Here is a 17,084-nt window from a genome sequence, read left to right on the forward strand (position 1 = left end):
TCGGAGTCTCTGGGCAGGGGTGGGTGGAGGCTGCCGCTCCTGCGAGTCCTCGGCTCCGATCCAGACCCAGAGTCCAGGTTAGTGAGCAAGTCCGCTTTCTGGCCAGCCACCGCTGTCCCCGCTGGCGCTGGGAGCCCCGCCCGCCCTGCAGGCTGGGGTGCGGGGGGGGGGGGACTTCGCGGGTGGACCAGAGCGACGGAGACCTCTGCGGTTTCGAGTTGACTCGAGTTTGGCAAGGGAGCGCGGAAGGCCCGGCGACCCCTGGCTTGGGAGCCGGGAGTAGTCTGTGTAAAGGGTGGTGTTAGGGGGCGGTAGGATGCGGGGGAAGGGGGTGCAGCCCTGGAAGTTTTGGGTTCGGGAATGGGCGCAAACCGTGGGACGGCGTGGATTCTGAGGTCAGCACCCCCTCCCCCGTCTCGGCCGCTCTGCCCCAGGAAGTGACACCGCTCATCCTCCACCCGGGAGGCCTTGACCTCTCGCCAGGGGGTTGGGGGGGTGAGCCTTCCGCTCTCGCCAGACCTGCGGGTCCGTTTGGAGGCGGGGCTGGCCCTGGAGCCCTGCCTGTCGAGGAACCGAGCAGGCCCCGCACCCTCTGGCCCTCACAATCTACTTAAAACTACTTGGAGAGTCTTGACCACCCGGGGCTGCTCACAGCCAGATCCTCTCCGGCTTCCCATTCTCTCGACGTGCCGGCCACCGGGAGATGTCTGCCTTTCTGTGACGCGCCACTTACTGTCACTTCTGGCCGAGGTGACAGGGCAGTATAAGACATGAAGTCCCTTCCTTTTCCGAGCTCATGATATAGACGACTTGATCGTTATTTCTTTTCATCCTCACCCCAACTCAGCGAATTCAGATTAGTGACAACGTTGATTAGTTAATCGAGGCAGAAATATGTGCTTGAGAACCCCCTGTGTCCAAATTCTGCCTCCGACCCTGACCTTTTTGAGTTTAGGTTTCATCCATCTATAAAATGGACAGAGAAATATTTGTACCCTAGAGTTTGGGTGAGTATTGAGGGTTTAAACACATAGGCGACTACAAATAGTAAATTATCAAGTCATTATTCTTGACAAACTCAATGCTGAGCTTTTAAAATCCACAATTAAAACGATTTTTGCAAGAATAAATAGAGTGGGGAACACAATATGTTAAAATGCACAATAATAAAGAAGAATATGGCTAACATCTAAAGTTAAAAATTTAAGAGTTTTAAAAAGTTGGGATTTCAAATGGGATTCACAAATGCAAGGGGAAAATAAGGATTTTATGAGCTATTCTTTAGAAAAAAACCCTCAGTTAATGGATTATCTAAAACTCAGGGAGAAGAAGAAAACCTGTGCAGGACAATATTTTAAGAATTTGCAAAGTTATTACAAGTTTCTGAAACGCATGGGATAGAGATTCTTTCGATGTAAATTTAAAAAAGAAGTGAAGCAGATAATATTCCAATTCAAATATTTATCAAGTGCCACCTGTTAGATAATCCATTCCAGATAATAGGTTAAAGTAGAATAACCCTATACAAAGGTTAAAAAAAAATACCGTTATTCCCTAAGCATGAGAAACTAAACTCACTTATGAAAGCAGTTTCCACCCGATTGGGTTTTTGCTGCATTTTCAGTATACCTCCCAGCTGGAGTGGGGGGGGGTGGGCAGCCCTGGCCATCTTATTTCTAACTTATTGTGAGCCCCCAGCCTGCGCTAACCTTTAGTATTCCCTGCCCAGTCACTGGCTTTTTTTTCTGCAGCCATTTTGATACTGAATTGTGAGCTTCCATTCTTTCCAATGTTTCAGATCTAAATATCAGCCATTCTCTGATTCTTCCTCTCCCCACCCTTTTCTAGCTACTTTGCCCCCTGTGTTGCATCTGCCTGTGGAGGAAGCGCCCGTATCTAAAACAGTGCTTCTGAAGCCTTCCTGTCTGTGTATAGGCATCACCTGGGGATCTTTATTGAATTGCAGAAACTGAATTGGCCAGGGTGAGGCTGAGATTCTGCATAAAGAGTTCCATTGGATGCCAATGCTGATAGTTAGCCGACCACCTGACCTTCTTTTTCAGGCATCTGCTTCTGATTTAATAGTTCCGCCTGGTCATGAATTTGGCCTCTTTCATTTGCAAATTTGACCCACTGAACTCAGGCACCTCAGGCTCTGGGATCTGCACTCACACGGCCGGGCTGTCATCTCAGCCCGGCCAGGCTGTCATCTCAGCCCGGCCACACTGCTCTTGAGACCGGCCTCCAAGGGAGGCTGAATTGACCTGTTATGTCCTCTCTGGGCTGCGCTCCGCTGCTGCGGGTGGTCAAAGGCCTGCAGGGATGTGGGCAAGGGTTACTCAAACATGCTAGCTCTGTGCTCCCCTCCTTCACAATTTCTTCTTTTCTGCAGCCTCAACTTTATACACGTTGAGAAGCGACATCAACTCTTACATCATCTTTTCTGCTCAAAAATCTTTGTCTTGAATATCTATAGTACTGCATTAGGTGAACAAGAACTATAGAAATATGGGACCACATGTATAATTTTAAATTTTCTTGTGGCCTCATTAAAAAGAAACAGGTGAAATGGATTTTTTAATATATTTTATTTAACTCAATGTGTCAATTTTTAGGATGAGTAATCAATATAAAAACAGTTAATGTTGCATTTTAGATTATTTTTTCTAACAAAATCTTTGAAATCTGGTGTGTATTTTATATTTAAAAGATGTCTTTTTTTTTATTGTTTATTTTTGAGAGAGACGGAGACAGAATGCGAGTCGATTAGGGGCAGAGAGAGAGGGAGACACAGAATCCAAAGCAGGCTCCAGGCTCCGAGCTGTCATCACAGAGCCTGATGTGGGGCTCGAACTCACGGACTGTGAGATCATGACCTGAGCTGAAGTCAGACACTCAACCTACTGATCCACCCAGGCGCCCCTAAAAGACCTCATTTTTGACTAGCCACACTTCAAGTGGCTACCATATTTGACAGCTCAGTTCTAATTCATGCTTAGAAGATAGAGAGCCACGCCTTCAATTTTTCTCAATACATTTCTTCTTTCTGTTTTTGTCAGCTCTAATGAGTTCTAATTTACATCTATCAAGTTAACTTTAAGCACACAATTCTATGAGCTTTGATATGTAGAAAATTGGTAATCACCAACATAATCCTATATAAAGGGCATTTCCATCACCCCCAAAAGTTTTTGTGTCCTGTTGCAAGTAATCCCCTTCTTACACCCCCGGACATTGGCATCCACTAGTCAGTTTTCAACTCGTATACTGTAATTTTGTTTTTTCTAAGATTTCATATAAATGGAATCATATAGAAACTTACCTTTGGTATCTGACTTCTTTCCCTTTATATAATGCTTTTGAAGTATATCTTGTGGTTAAGTATCCATTCCATTTTATTGTTTGGTAATATGCCATTGTATGGATATACCAAAATGTGTTCATTTACCAGTTAATGGTTTTATGGATTATTTCCAGGACTTGGCTATTATTGCATTACATTGCTTTCAGGAGGCAGAAATGCCCCGTGGCCTATCTTGTACATGAAGGTCACATTTGGGAGCCCAGGGCTAGTGTGCTTTCAGCGAGGCAGTGCATTTGTGAGCTGGCTCTTTCATGTCCCAGACAAGGCTCCAGCTAGGCAAGCAGACAAATGGCTTCCAAGGAAAGTGATTAAATGCCAGAACACACACACTCACTCTATACATACATACATACATGCACAAGAAAGATGTCTTTAAAAAATTCTCTTTGTGATTTAAGACAATAGCAATATAATTTAACAACTGAAAACTTCTAATAAGAATAAGATAGTGTTTTTCGGGGCGCCTGGGTGGCGCAGTCGGTTAAGCGTCCGACTTCAGCCAGGTCACGATCTCGCGGTCCGTGAGTTCGAGCCCCGCGTCGGGCTCTGGGCTGATGGCTCAGAGCCTGGAGCCTGTTTCCGATTCTGTGTCTCCCTCTCTCTCTGCCCCTCCCCCATTCATGCTCTGTCTCTCTCTGTCCCAAAAATAAATAAATGTTGAAAAAAAAAATTAAAAAAAAAAAAAAGATAGTGTTTTTCAATGAGAAGGACAACTGTCTTAATTCAGCACAGGCAAGAAATAAAATTAGAGTAAATTCTAGCATCTCTAGCTGTCTAGTTAGAGAAGCTTCTAGCTTTTTTAACTGACCCTTACCCCAGGCACACAGAAGCAACTGGCTCAGGCTGAGCTTTCTCATGTTGTCCTTAAATGCCATCTCATTAAATCTTGTTATGAATGGAAATAGTGGATTTTCATCGTAGGTCCAAAAGAAGTAAGAAGATACGAAAAGTGGTAAGAAAGTGCCTCATGAATTCTTGTAACAGATACTTATTTAGGGCTATCTATCTGCCAGACTTTGCTCTGTCCCCAGTAAAAATATCCAGAGGCCCTTTTCCTTGTGGTGAGAGGTAAGAGCACCAGAAGATCAGAGAGCAGTGCCAGCTTAGGTGTAACCATAACTAGTTTTTGCATTGGCTCAGACAGTTATCACAACTGTACTCCTAAGGGAGGAGTGATTTCAGCAGTGCACGAAAGATGAAGCCACATCTCAGATCAGGAATTATTCCAGTGTTCTAAAACTAGACACTGATAAATTCAGGATTTAGACCTGGGTCCATGTTACTCTAGTACCAATGCCTTCCTTACTGCCCTATACTGCCAGGGAAAAGGAGGCAGCCTGAGTCTGCAAGATGTAATGCCAGGAATGAAGCAGAGTTGGGCTGGGGAAGGAGCCTGTAGATAATTTAGAAAGAGCTGTTGGATGCTTTTTTTTTTATTTATTTTTTAACGTTTGTTGATTTTTGAGACAGAGACAGAGCATGAGTGGGGGAGGGGCAGAGAGGGAGGGAGACACAGAATCGGAAACAGGTTCCAGGCTCTGAGCTGTCAGCCCAGAGCCCAGTGCAGGGCTCAAACCCATGCACCGTGAGATCATGACCTGAGCTGAAGTCAGATGCTTAGCCAACTGAGCCACCCAGGTGCCCCTGTTGGATGCTTTTAAATGCTAGGAAGAACTGGGATTCCATCCTGAAGCAGTGTGGCCAAAAAGTGAGACCAGCGCTGGTCAGGATATGGACAGAAGCAAGCTGAGCCACTTCATGACTGGAGTGCCCTTGCAGGTGATGTGGGTAGCATGAAGAAAACATTCTCTCCCTTTAAGGACCAGATGGGTCTCTGATTAACAACCTGAGATTTGAAACTGCATAAAACTGGATTGTTATCTTTACTTTGTCACTTACTCACTCTGAGACTTTTGGTAGTTAAACACCTTTTTAAGAAATTCACTTTTCACATTCAGAAAATAGATGTTATTAAACTTCCCTGATAGAATTATTGTGGGGATTGCTTATATAATATCTGTAAAGAGTTCAGCCATTGCCTAGCACATAGAAGTGATCAGAAAATGGTATTGATGATTATTTCCTTCATACACATTTCATATACACTTGTCTGCATTAATCACGGTTATCTATCTTTGTGTCTTTGAGAGTAGATTTGTTTCCTGCTGGGAGTCTAAATAGTATATGCCCTTGGGGAGTATTTGTTTCATTCATCATTATCTCCCCCACAGCAGCTATAGAACCATGCTTGACTTTCCAGTACTCTCCCATCACATGCCTTTTATACAAGCTGAGAGGCGGGGAGAACTCTGCACTGGAGGTTATGGGTAAGCCCCCTCCTCTTCTTTCTTCCTCTCATGCACTTTGTTTATTAAGATATAATTCTCATATCATGAATTTCACCCTTTTAAGGTATATTTTTTGGTATAGTCACAAATGTATTCAATAAGCACCACTATCTAATTCCAGAATTTTCATCACCTCATACAGAAACCCTAAACCTCTGAGCAGTAACTCCCCATTCTTTCTCCCTCAGCAACTAATCTATTTTCCCTAAGATTCACCTACTCTGGACCTTTTGTGTAAATGGGATTCTATAATATGTGATCTTTTGTGTGTGGCTTCGTTCACCTGGCCTGATGTTGTCAAGGGCATTCACGCTGCAGCATGTATCAGGACTTCATTCCCGCCTTCCTCCCACTTTTATACACTTCTATCCCATTAGTGATTCAGTGCTTGCCTGAAATGCTATAAGACCTCTTTGTCCCTTCATACATCTTCCTTAGGTCTTTCTCTGGGGACTAGTCCTACACTAGAAGGGCACGTGGTCTCAACAGCCCCACCTTTCCCCTCTCCTCTCTCAACACATGCATCCCTTAAGGCTCCTGTCAAAATTTATGACAGGCCCTGGTGAAATTTCTTCATCAAGCAGGACCTTTCTCATTTCCACATCCCTAAAGTCCCGGGTCTGTGTCTGATTTTTACCACCGTCACCACTGAACATCGGTTTAAAGTTCTGACTTTGAGGACAGAGCCTTGAACTAGGATTATGGACATGTTAAGTTCTGCCAACTCTATGACTTATAAGCTATTTGATTTTATTATGTCACTTAATGTCTGTCTCTATTGTTTTATCAAAGAGCCAAAAATACTTATTTATTCAGGGTTTTTTCTATGAGGGTTAAAGAAATCAGGGGAATGTGATTTCTAAACCACAACTAGGTATAAAAGTTTTATAAAAATATTACCTCATGTTATTGTGGTCATTGCTGGTGTTTTTGTTTTTTCTGGGAAGGTGACCATGAGGGATGAAAGGGCTCTGTATGGAACAGAGCTGTAAGAAGGTGGAAGTGTCTTCACAATAAATGAATCTCACAAGAAAGCTCATGAAAAAAGGAGGTTCTGGATTTTTATTCATCAAAAGTTGAGGACCTTACACTTGAAACCAATATATCACTGTATGTTAACTATACTGGAATTAAAGTGTAAAAATAAAGTTGAGGATCTATGTGTAGGCACTGCTATTTCTGAGCTACAGTAATGAACAAAAACAGTCTCCGATCTCTAGAACTTATATTCTAGTGGGAGGATTCAGGCAATTAAAGATGTACATTTAAATGGTGATAAAAAGAACAATGAAGCAGGTTAGTATATGAAGAGTGATTTTTATAAGAGTGGCCATGCTTCAGTTAGGTTAGACAGAGCCAACTTTTTTTTTTTTAATTTTTTTTCAACGTTTGTTTATTTTTGGGACAGAGAGAGACAGAGCATGAACGGGGGAGGGGCAGAGAAGGAGGGAGACACAGAATCAGAAACAGGCTCCAGGCTCTGAGCCATCAGCCCAGAGCCCGACGCGGGGCTCAAACTCCCGGACCGCGAGATCGTGACCTGGCTGAAGTCGGACGCTTAACCGACTGCGCCACCCAGGCGCCCCAGAGCCAACTTTTCTGATAAGAGAGCATGAAAGCAGAGTGTGGTACGAAGTCCCTGAGTCAGGTGGATATCAGGGTGAACGGTCTTTCTTGAAGCAGTAACAGCAAGTGCACACATCCTGAGGTAGCCGCGTGTTTTGGTGCTTTTAACCAACTGAGCCACTCAGGAGCCCCTGTTTGGTGCTTTTAATACTGAGGGTGTGTTTGGTGGATGAGAACAAACAGATGGTGGCTCGCACAAGGCCACTTCTCATGGGCCACAGTTGGTCCCTCCATCCAGTAGGAGTAAAGAGAAATTATAATTCTTGCTCTACTGAGAGCACAAATTGACGTCTAGTATGAGTTGGGGTAGATAACGTGTCTGAAGCCAGGATAAGAAGCCCTTGTTGCCCCAGGTATCTGATCTCTTTGTTCAGAATACCCAACATCCTTTTAATCACCTTTTCTTTCTTTCTTTCTTTTTTTCTTTCTTTCTTTCTTTCTTTCTTTCTTTCTTTCTTTCTTTCTTTCTCTCCTCTTTCTTTCTTTCTTTCTTTCTTTCTTTCTTTCTTTCTTTCTTTTTTTGTAAGTTTATTTCTACTTGAGAGCGAGACAGAGCATGAGTGGGTAAGGAGCAGAGAGAGAGGGAGATACAGAATCCAAAGCAGACTCCAGGCTCCGAGCTGTCAGCACAGAGCCCAGCTTGGGGCTCGAATTCATGAACTGTGAGATCGTGACCTGAGCCCAAGTTGGACACTTGACTGACTGGGCCACCCAGTATTCACCCTCATTTCTTACTCTGACCCTTTTTTGTTTGCCCATCTACCCAGGATCTGTGAGCAGGAGGTGTCTTAGAAATCTCAGCTAGGCGGGCAGGAGCCAGGAGAATAGCTACAATGACCTCAGCAGTCCTGGTGGACATACAAGAGGAGGTGACCTGTCCCATCTGCCTGGAGCTCCTGACAGAACCCCTGAGCATAGACTGTGGCCACAGCTTCTGCCAGGCCTGCATCACGGGGAACAGCGCAGAATGGGTGATAGGCCAAGAAGGGGAAAGCAGCTGTCCTGTGTGCCAGACCAGCTACCGGCCCGGGGACCTGCGGCCGAATCGGCACCTGGCCAACATCGCAGAGAGACTCAGAGAGGTGGTGTTGGGCCCCGGGATGCAACTGAAGGCGAGTCTCTGTGCACACCATGGAGAGAAACTCCAGCTCTTCTGCAAGGAAGATGGGAAGCTCATCTGCTGGCTTTGTGAGCGGTCTCAGGAGCACCGTGGTCACCACACAGTCCTCATGGAGGAGGTTGCCCATGAGTACCAGGTGGGAGCCCACATGGCAGGAAGGCAGGAGGAGCAGGGGGCCTTCGCAGGAGATTGTAACTTTTCTTCATGCTGCAACGCAATTTCTTTGTAGTTTTCCTGTTTACCTAGAGGATGAACCTAGAAAAGGCCCTCACTGCCCAAGGGTAACTTTATCTCTTTCTTGCTCAAGACCTGCTCTGCATGAACAGAGGATGATGTGGGGGGAGGGGAGGGGGGTGCAGCTAGGGGCCTTGGTGGATCAAGTGTGAGGAATATGGTGGCAATGAGAGGAAAGTCCTTCGTGGGCAGGTTTTTTCCCTGGGAGGAGAGACAATCAGCCTGCATCCACTCTACATAAAAGATCCTTAGGCCTTCTCAGTTCTTCAGCCCCAGCAGGATAGGCTTCTGAGGTCAGCATAATCTCTTCCCCATTTACTCTGTTCTGGGCACGGAGACAAGCTAGCGCTTGACCCTGCTTGACCTGATGTTTCTTTAAGGAGAAGTTCCAGGAGTCTCTGAGGAAGCTGAGGCAAGAGCAGCAGGAAGCCGAGAGACTAAAAGCTGTTATCATAGGGAAGAGGACATCCTGGAAGGTAAGAGAGATTTCTTCCTGAAGGTGTCCTGGGACAGGCATCAGGGCAGGGCATGGGAACCGAGGGCAAAGGAGCCCTGGTCCTGTCTGTTCCCTCATTTGGCTGGAAGAGCTTCCCTTTGCCCCATCCTCACTGTGACCCTTACAAACAAGGGTATTGTTCTTGCTGTGGAGTTGGGGAAGGAGGAGTCAGAGAATGAATACATCAAAAAGGAATTCAGGTTTTTGAAGATAGTTACATAGGAGAGGAAAGGCCATTGGTGGCCCCCAATTCCTGATTCCAGGCCTTATTCTATGGTTTCAAGCTCTGAAAGCTGCTGGAAAGACAGGTCTCACACAGGCCAATCATTCCCACCTTGGTACTCCGAATTGGAAGGAGAGGCCAATGCAGATGCATGGGAGGCCATGGAGGCATCTTGGAATCTAGACCTCACCCAGGAGCCATAGTCTATATCTAGGAGGCCTAGATAAGGTAGCCTGGGGCTCATGGTCTGGGAAGAGCTGAAAAGAGAACAGAAGGGAAGAACAGGTTCTGCAGGACTTCTTCCCCCATTTACCCTCTCCTGGTGAGACCTGGCCCCAAGAGCAGTGCTGAGCCTGACCCCCCCCCACAACCCTGCATCCCCGCTCCAGAGAGGAGACCCTCAGCTCAACAGACTAGCAGCCTCTTCCTCTTGCATCTTCCTAAAGAATCAGATGGAACCTGAGAGACACAGGATCCAGACACAGTTTAATAAGTTGAGAAGCATCCTGGACAAAGAAGAGCAACGACAGTTGAAAAAGCTGGAGGAGGAAGAGAGGAAGGGGCTGAGTATTTTAGAAGAGGCTGAGGATGAGCTGGACCAGCAGAGCCAGTCACTGAGGGAGCTCATCTCAGACCTGGAGCTTCGGTGTCAGGGGTCGGCAATGGAGCTGCTGCAGGTGAGACTTGTGAAGGAGCCCCTGGTCTGACGGTCCAGGCAAAGGGAGACTAACTCTCCTTCCCTTCTTACACGGGACTGATGACCTGGTGGGGGCAAGAAAACAATTCGTTTGGCCCACTTGGGCCTTTTACCTGTTAAACTGTGTAGAGGTCATGGATAAAGAATGGAATAATTAAAGTACAAATGCTAGGGGAATGTCTCATTTTTACTTATTATGTATAAACTGAGGTCCAAAACTTTATTTGATACAGTGGAGAAGCTCTGTTATATCCATTGATGTTCTACAGCAGCACTTCTGAATCTCGGCACTATTGATATTTTGAGCTGGGAATTCTTTGCTGGGAGGGGCTGCTCTGTGCATTGTAACATGTTTAGCAGGATCCCTGGCCTCCACCCACTAGATGCCAGTAGCTCCACCCCCCACCCCCCACCCCTGTCCGCTCTGACAACCAGAAATCTTCCAGATATTGCCAAATACCCTTGTGGGGCACATAATGCCTCTTCTCCTGTTGAGAAGAGGTAGGCATTCGGCACCTGTTGTCTCTGATGCTGACTTGGGATTTGTCAGGTACTTTTCACCCAGCTTAGTCCCCGGCAAAGGCCTACAAAGCTCAAGTACTTAGAGGTTCTGTATGTAATCACAAACCCTTCTTTGCTTTACTGTCTTCTTAGGGCAGAATCATTTAACGTGTTGTGATAGAAGTTCGAACAGGTCTTTTTAAGGCACAGAGAAGACTGGACTCTGGGGTGTGTGTGCGTGAGCGTATGTGTGTATTGGGAGGGTGCCAGATGTCAAATCTGGAGAGGTTTCGTGCAGGAGCTTGAATTGAAGTTGAAATCTGAGCAGGTATTTTCTGCATAGAGTGAATAGGGTGACTATGAAGTGGAGACAGGATGTACTTTGTAACCTTCTGGAACCTTCAGGCTGTTCCTTACTTTCTGTTTGCCTACTTGCTTTCCTCTTCTCCCTTTGGTGGTAGAATAATCATTGCCTGTTCTTGCGCCCTACTATTGACATTCTTCCACACTCCTCCTGATTTCCCATCTTCATTTTATTCTTCTTGCCCTTTTGCTTCGTCTTTGACATTGGGTTACCCTGACGCTTCTCCCTGCTCCCATTCTTGCCTCTCCACAGACCCCTCAAGATGTAAAAATTGCTCTGTACATGCAAAGGGATCATCAGTGTATGTCGCTCTCCCAGGCACCTGTGTATACTCTCACACCCATTAGCATGACTTGCCCAGGGGGCGTCTTAACTTGAGTGCTGTCTCACAGTCAGTTTTTCTAGAGCTTGTCCAGCACAAACACATTCCTCTTCTCTTTTCTGTATCTATGGGGCTTTGCTGCGCAGTAAGATTTGATAGCTGTTGCAAGCCCACAGCTTTCAAGTTTCAAAATAGGACCCCTGAGAATAACACTAACAAAAGAAAAAGAGCCATGAAGTGGCACCCTGATTTGGCCATTTGGGTTCCTCAGTACAGCCATGCCTTAAGGCCCACACAACCTTGGGTATTTGGTGTAAGTTGACACGTATCCACCACCTCCACTGCTTCCCACATGCAGGCCAGTTTAAAGATAGCCCCGACACAGAGAAAATAGATGAAACCGTTGGCCTTTTTTTCAGTCATTGTGGTAACGAGGCAGAAGTTAGGGAGACCAAGTGGGAGGCTATGAGGCATTTCTGCTCAAGTGAGGGAGGAGGTGGCAGTGATGACAGTGAAGACCAGGTGGCTAAAAGAAGTTGCAAGCATGAAATGGACTGGCTTGGCCTAAGATGGGATGTCAGGGTGAATGTAAGGTAGTTTTTAGGATGATACTTTGTCTAAATGTGGTGACTAAATGGATGCTGGTAACACTGAGGAAGATGGAAGATACGAGACCTCATGGTTGCAGAAAAAGTAAGTTTTGCTTTAAACATTTTGAGTTTGTGGTGTCGGTGGATCATTTGCTGGTGCAGATGAGAGTGATCTGAGCACAAGTTCCGATTTGGGAATCATCAACACATGTGTGTGTCAAAATCAAGAAAACTGGAAGAAGTCAGCAAGGATAGCTTAGAGGGCTAGAAGAGGCAAAGTTTGAAAAATAACCATAGTTAAGACTCTTGTATCCTTAGCAACTAGAATGTAAGCATCTCAAGGACAGAAATTATGACTTAATCATGTGAGATTCTCTAGTGCTAATAGGTGATGTGCATATATAACATTACACACACACACACACACACACACACACACACACACACTATTGTCAAAATAAAGGTGCTATTGATGAGTTGAATCATCTCCCAACATTCCTACATAGAGCCTCAGGGACAGTCTACTTTGAGTTCTTATCTCCACTTTGTGGCCTCCATATGGGTCCATCTTTATTTCCATGATATCATGGGGTTGAGGGGAATGGATAAGGAATATGGATGAGGCTGTGTTAGAGGATAAGACCTATAACTCCTTGCCTTAACAATTTCTCTTTCCTTCCTAGGATGTGAGTGATGTCATGAAAAGGTATGTGTAGGAGAATACAGGGTGGTTCCCTTGGATTGACAATGGTTCCGATACCCATAGAATTATCTTGTGGTCAGTGGAAAAGGAAAGAAGAAAAATCACAAGATGGGAGATTTAGGACTATGATGTCCTGAGTTGCTCATCATGAGGATTTTTGGGTTCCCTGAACTAAAGGGAATGACCTGGTTTCTATGGTAGGAGAATTTGAGTGATGGGGTGGGGATGGATGTTACAAATTGGGGACAGTGGTTCTTAAGAATAAAAGGTTACAGTATCATTTACTCTTCTAGTATCCTATGATGGAACATTTTTGCCACAAAACTCTACCTGCTTCCAGCCCTGATTCCAGTAGTTTATAGCTACCTTAATCTACACAGGGATTTTCTTTGTCCATGTCTTTTATCAGAGGGAAATTTCCCATCTGTGTTTCCCAAGGTCCAAGAATCAGTTCTTGGGGCATCTGCCTTCAATTTCCCTTTCTCCCTTAGCTTTAGAACAGTCCTGCCTTGCTACCTATTTCTCCTCAGACTTCCATTTTTTTCAATTCCAATAAAAACATAGATGTGAAATCTTGAGAAGAGTTGTTTTAGGCCTCAAACAAAAGCTGTTCTCTTCTCTATCACATACTCTAGAATTTCATCCATCAAGATGACGGCTAAGGTTGTCCACACACCTGGTACCTTTACACTCCTCACAGACACATGAAATATGGAGACTGTTGTCCTTTCTGAAGTCTTCACTCTCAGTTTGGAGAAGATGTCTCCTTTCTCCAACTGGCATAATATTCCTAGAGACAGGCCTCTTTTTGAAGGCCTTTCTCCCTAGGCCTCTGGGAGACCCTAAGGCCTAAACTCAGTCTTCAGAAGAAGCCCTTTACTCAATACTCTCAGAGCCCTGGCAGCAGGTTCCTGGCAGTCTCCCTTCAACACAGCCCCTTGTAGTAGACCCTCTAAGGTGGCCCTTGTAAGCATTTTGTATCTTGTTTAGAGGAAGCAAAGGATTTCCCAGTCACTATTTTATTTAATTTTATATAATCTTAAGATGTAGCGAGAGAAGGGAAAATGATTGTATTTTACAAAAACAACAAAACCAACCAAAATGAGGCTTTGAAGGGTTAGATCTTATCATAGTTTACACAGATGCTGAGAAGCTAGTTTCTAGTCCAAGTCTTTGGTTCCAGTGCTAGGGCTCTTTGCTGAATTATGCTAATTTTCGTCAAGAAAGAATGTTTAAGTTCTCCCAGGGACCTGGGAGATGAGGGAGATGGGTGTTGGAAGAACCCAAGGGCAGCAGTGTAGGAGATTCATAAGGTCTCTTCTCTCTAGAAGTGAGTTCTGGACCCTAAAGAAGCCAGAAGCTCTGCCCACCAAGCTGAAGAGTATGTTTCGAGTCCCAGATCTGAAAAGGATGCTGCGAGTGTTTAGAGGTGAGGAGATTCAAGGGACAGCTTTTGGATGTGGAATTATTGTAGCCCAAGCAATAAATAGAATAGAGCAAAGAGTTGATATTTGGGGAGAGTGGTGCAGAGAGAGGTCAGAGAGGGAGGGACATAGCATGCTGCAAAACATACAGTTCATATTTAAGGAGGAATGAGATGGCCAACTTGCATCCTTACAGAAGTCCCTGCCTCCCCCCTCAATCCATGATGGGGAGACAGCAGACCTGAGACTGTCAGTTCTGTGCAACATGATTGACTCTGGTTATCATTACAGAACTGACGGATGTCCAGAGCTACTGGGGTAAGTAGCCAGCATGGCATCTTTGAGCAACATGTCCTTATTCTCTTTCACATGCTCCCCCCCTACTCTGACATACCCACATACTCTAAGGCACGAAGTGTTAATACCATACCTCCATACCCCCATGTAGTTCCAATTCCTCCACTTCTGTGTTTCCTCTTCTCAGTGTCTTAAGACCCACGTACCTATCCTCCCCTGCTGATGTTGTATCTTTTCCCACAGTGGACGTGACTCTGAATCCACACACGGCTAACTTAAATCTTGTCATGTCTAAAAACCGGAGACAAGTGAGATTTGTGGGTGCCACGCTGCCTGGGTCTTACCTGGAAGAGCATTATGACTGTGGTATCCTGGGCTCCCAACATTTCTCCTCTGGGAAACACTACTGGGAGGTAGATGTGGCCAAGAAGACTGACTGGATCCTGGGGGTGTGCAGTAATTCAGCGGAACCCACGTACTGTTTCAACCAGTTTACGAATAATCGAAATGTTTACTCCAGATATCAACCTCAAAGTGGATACTGGGTGATTGGGCTACATCATAAACATGAATATAGAGCCTATGAGGAATCTTCCACTTCCCTGCTCCTCTCTATGATGGTGCCCCCTCGCCGGGTTGGGATTTTCTTAGACTATGAGGCTGGCACTGTCTCCTTTTACAATGTCACAAACCATGGCTTTCCCATCTACACCTTCTCTAAATATTACTTTCCTAGCACCCTTTCTCCATATTTTAATCCCTGCAACTGTGTGGTCCCGATGACCCTGCGTCGCCCAAGCTCTTGAACATTCTGCCATCTCCACTCACACCTGAGCAGTACCCTCTAGTCTGAGGTCCATCTGTACCTCAGTCTCTCTTTTCTGAACTTTTGTATTCCTGCATTCTCATGCCTTTCACTTTGAACATGTACTCAATGCTAGAATATACCCAGAGGTGATAGTGAACATCCCTAACTAGTTAATTACAGACCTTTGGATGGGTTGGGGGTAGCTTTCAACATGTTACCATTAAGCATGATATTTGATGGAGTTCTTTTTGTTGTTGATTCATGGGATCAAATTTTTAGGAAGTTCTGTTCTATTTTCTATATTTTTTTAATATTGAATGGAAAATTGAATTTCAACAGATACTGTCTATAAGATGGAGATTTCTTGTGTCATTTTTATTCTGTTATTGGAGTACATTGATTTGTTTCCATTTTTAAATGCAACACAAAGTCCTGAAATAAATCACTATTATTCTTCACATGTGATACTGGATTTATTTTTGCTAATACATTGTTTAGGTTTCATTCCCATCTCTGTTTATGAAAGATTTTGACCTGTAATGTTACATTCTTATAACATCATTGTCAGGTTTTATAAAATGCAACAAATGAACAAGGTATTGTATTTTTGTGTAAGTATATATAGGATTGAGTGCTAAAAACCATTAGAATGTTAATTCTGATGGCTTTAAATTCAAAGAAAGAAATTTTAATTTCAATGTTTACTACAGCCTTCATGGATTTAAAATTTTAAGCGTCATGTTTGAAAATTTAAAACAAATCTCCCAAATTCATTGAATTGAATAGAAAATAGAACAGAATTGAATAGAAATAGAATATAAAAAGGAGAGAAGAAAATGATAAATCCAAAACAGGTTTTTCTCCCAGAATGGGAGGAAACATACAAAGAAAATAATATAAAGAATTTTAAGGAAGAGAATGGTTTTTTCCAGCTTTACCCCCTTTCTTTATGCTCAAATGTGAACAGCTTTGTGAATGAGCTGCTAGGACTTTGGCAGAGGTGCTATATGCTTTTGAGCCAGCTGTAAAAGAAATTATGAGGTGGATGTGAGAGTGGAAATAGAAGTTAGCTAGAGCTGTCCAATATGGTAGCCAAGAGCTACCAGTGGCTGTTGAGCACTTCAAGTATTACTATTATGAATTGAAGTCTGCTGTACATGTAAAATGCACACCTGGTTTTGAGGCCTTAGTTTATTTTTTTATATTTATTTATTTCGAGAGACAGAGAGCAGGTGAGAGTCAGAAAGAGAATCCTAAGCAGGCTCTGTGCTTTCAGCTCAGAGCCCCACATGGGGCTCAATCTCATGAACTGCGAGATCATGACCTGAGCTGAAATCAAGAGTCAGATGCTTACCTGGTTGAGCCACCCATGTGCCCCAATGACTTAGTTTTAAAAAAATGTAAGGTATCTTACAACTTTTCTATTGTAGATTGCAATGATAATATTTTGCGTATACGGGATTAAATAAGTATATGTTAACTACACCGGTTTCATTCCACTTTTTTGATGTAAATGCTAGAAAATTTAAAGTTACATATGTGGCTCACGTAGCTTTTCTATTGAATAGCTCTTATTGTAATGCAATTTCTATCCCTATGGGGGCCTTGTGTAGGCAGATATGTTCATCTCTACACAGACCTCCTGGCCCTCTGAGGCATTTTTGTAGAAGAAGGTAATGGCAGAGAAATCTCAACATATCTAGATATTTACAATGTGGGAGATCATAGCAAGGGATCATGGCCAGAGAATATGACTGCCTAGTCTGGTCCCTGTCTTTAGCCATCAGTCTGCTGGACTTTTGTAGTTCTTTCATGGTTTGAGGAAATCCTAACAAGTTCATCCTCAGGCTCAGCTCTGGTGTCTGGGGGGAGATGAAGTACAGGATATAATCAGAGCTCAATAATGGCTTGCTGTAGGGCAGGGTTTTACTTGAGAGATGAAATCTGTGGGAGACCAGAGGCCAAGT

At 44.3% G+C, this 17,084-nt stretch overlaps 1 protein-coding gene across 4 annotated transcripts in view; it reads left to right on the forward strand.

The window, feature by feature from the left end:
- TRIM6 (tripartite motif containing 6) overlaps positions 1–17,084 on the forward strand; it is a 21,782-nt gene continuing 4,698 nt past the window's right edge. The window contains exons 1-8 of one of the 4 annotated variants that reach the window (XM_047877004.1): positions 1–77; positions 8,106–8,594; positions 9,073–9,168; positions 9,858–10,088; positions 12,569–12,591; positions 13,917–14,017; positions 14,304–14,330; positions 14,553–15,507. In XM_047877004.1, the coding sequence (XP_047732960.1) occupies positions 8,172–8,594; positions 9,073–9,168; positions 9,858–10,088; positions 12,569–12,591; positions 13,917–14,017; positions 14,304–14,330; positions 14,553–15,115 (1,464 nt within the window). In that variant the 5' untranslated portion in view covers positions 1–77; positions 8,106–8,171 and the 3' untranslated portion in view covers positions 15,116–15,507. Of the gene's footprint in view, positions 78–8,105; positions 8,595–9,072; positions 9,169–9,857; positions 10,089–12,568; positions 12,592–13,916; positions 14,018–14,303; positions 14,331–14,552; positions 15,508–17,084 lie in introns of those variants that run through there. The other 3 variants (XM_047877005.1, XM_047877006.1, XM_047877007.1) reach the window with 3 other exon arrangements.

This window comes from Prionailurus viverrinus, chromosome D1 (assembly GCF_022837055.1).
Source record: "Prionailurus viverrinus isolate Anna chromosome D1, UM_Priviv_1.0, whole genome shotgun sequence".
In the NCBI taxonomy this organism is placed as follows: Eukaryota; Metazoa; Chordata; class Mammalia; order Carnivora; family Felidae; genus Prionailurus; species Prionailurus viverrinus.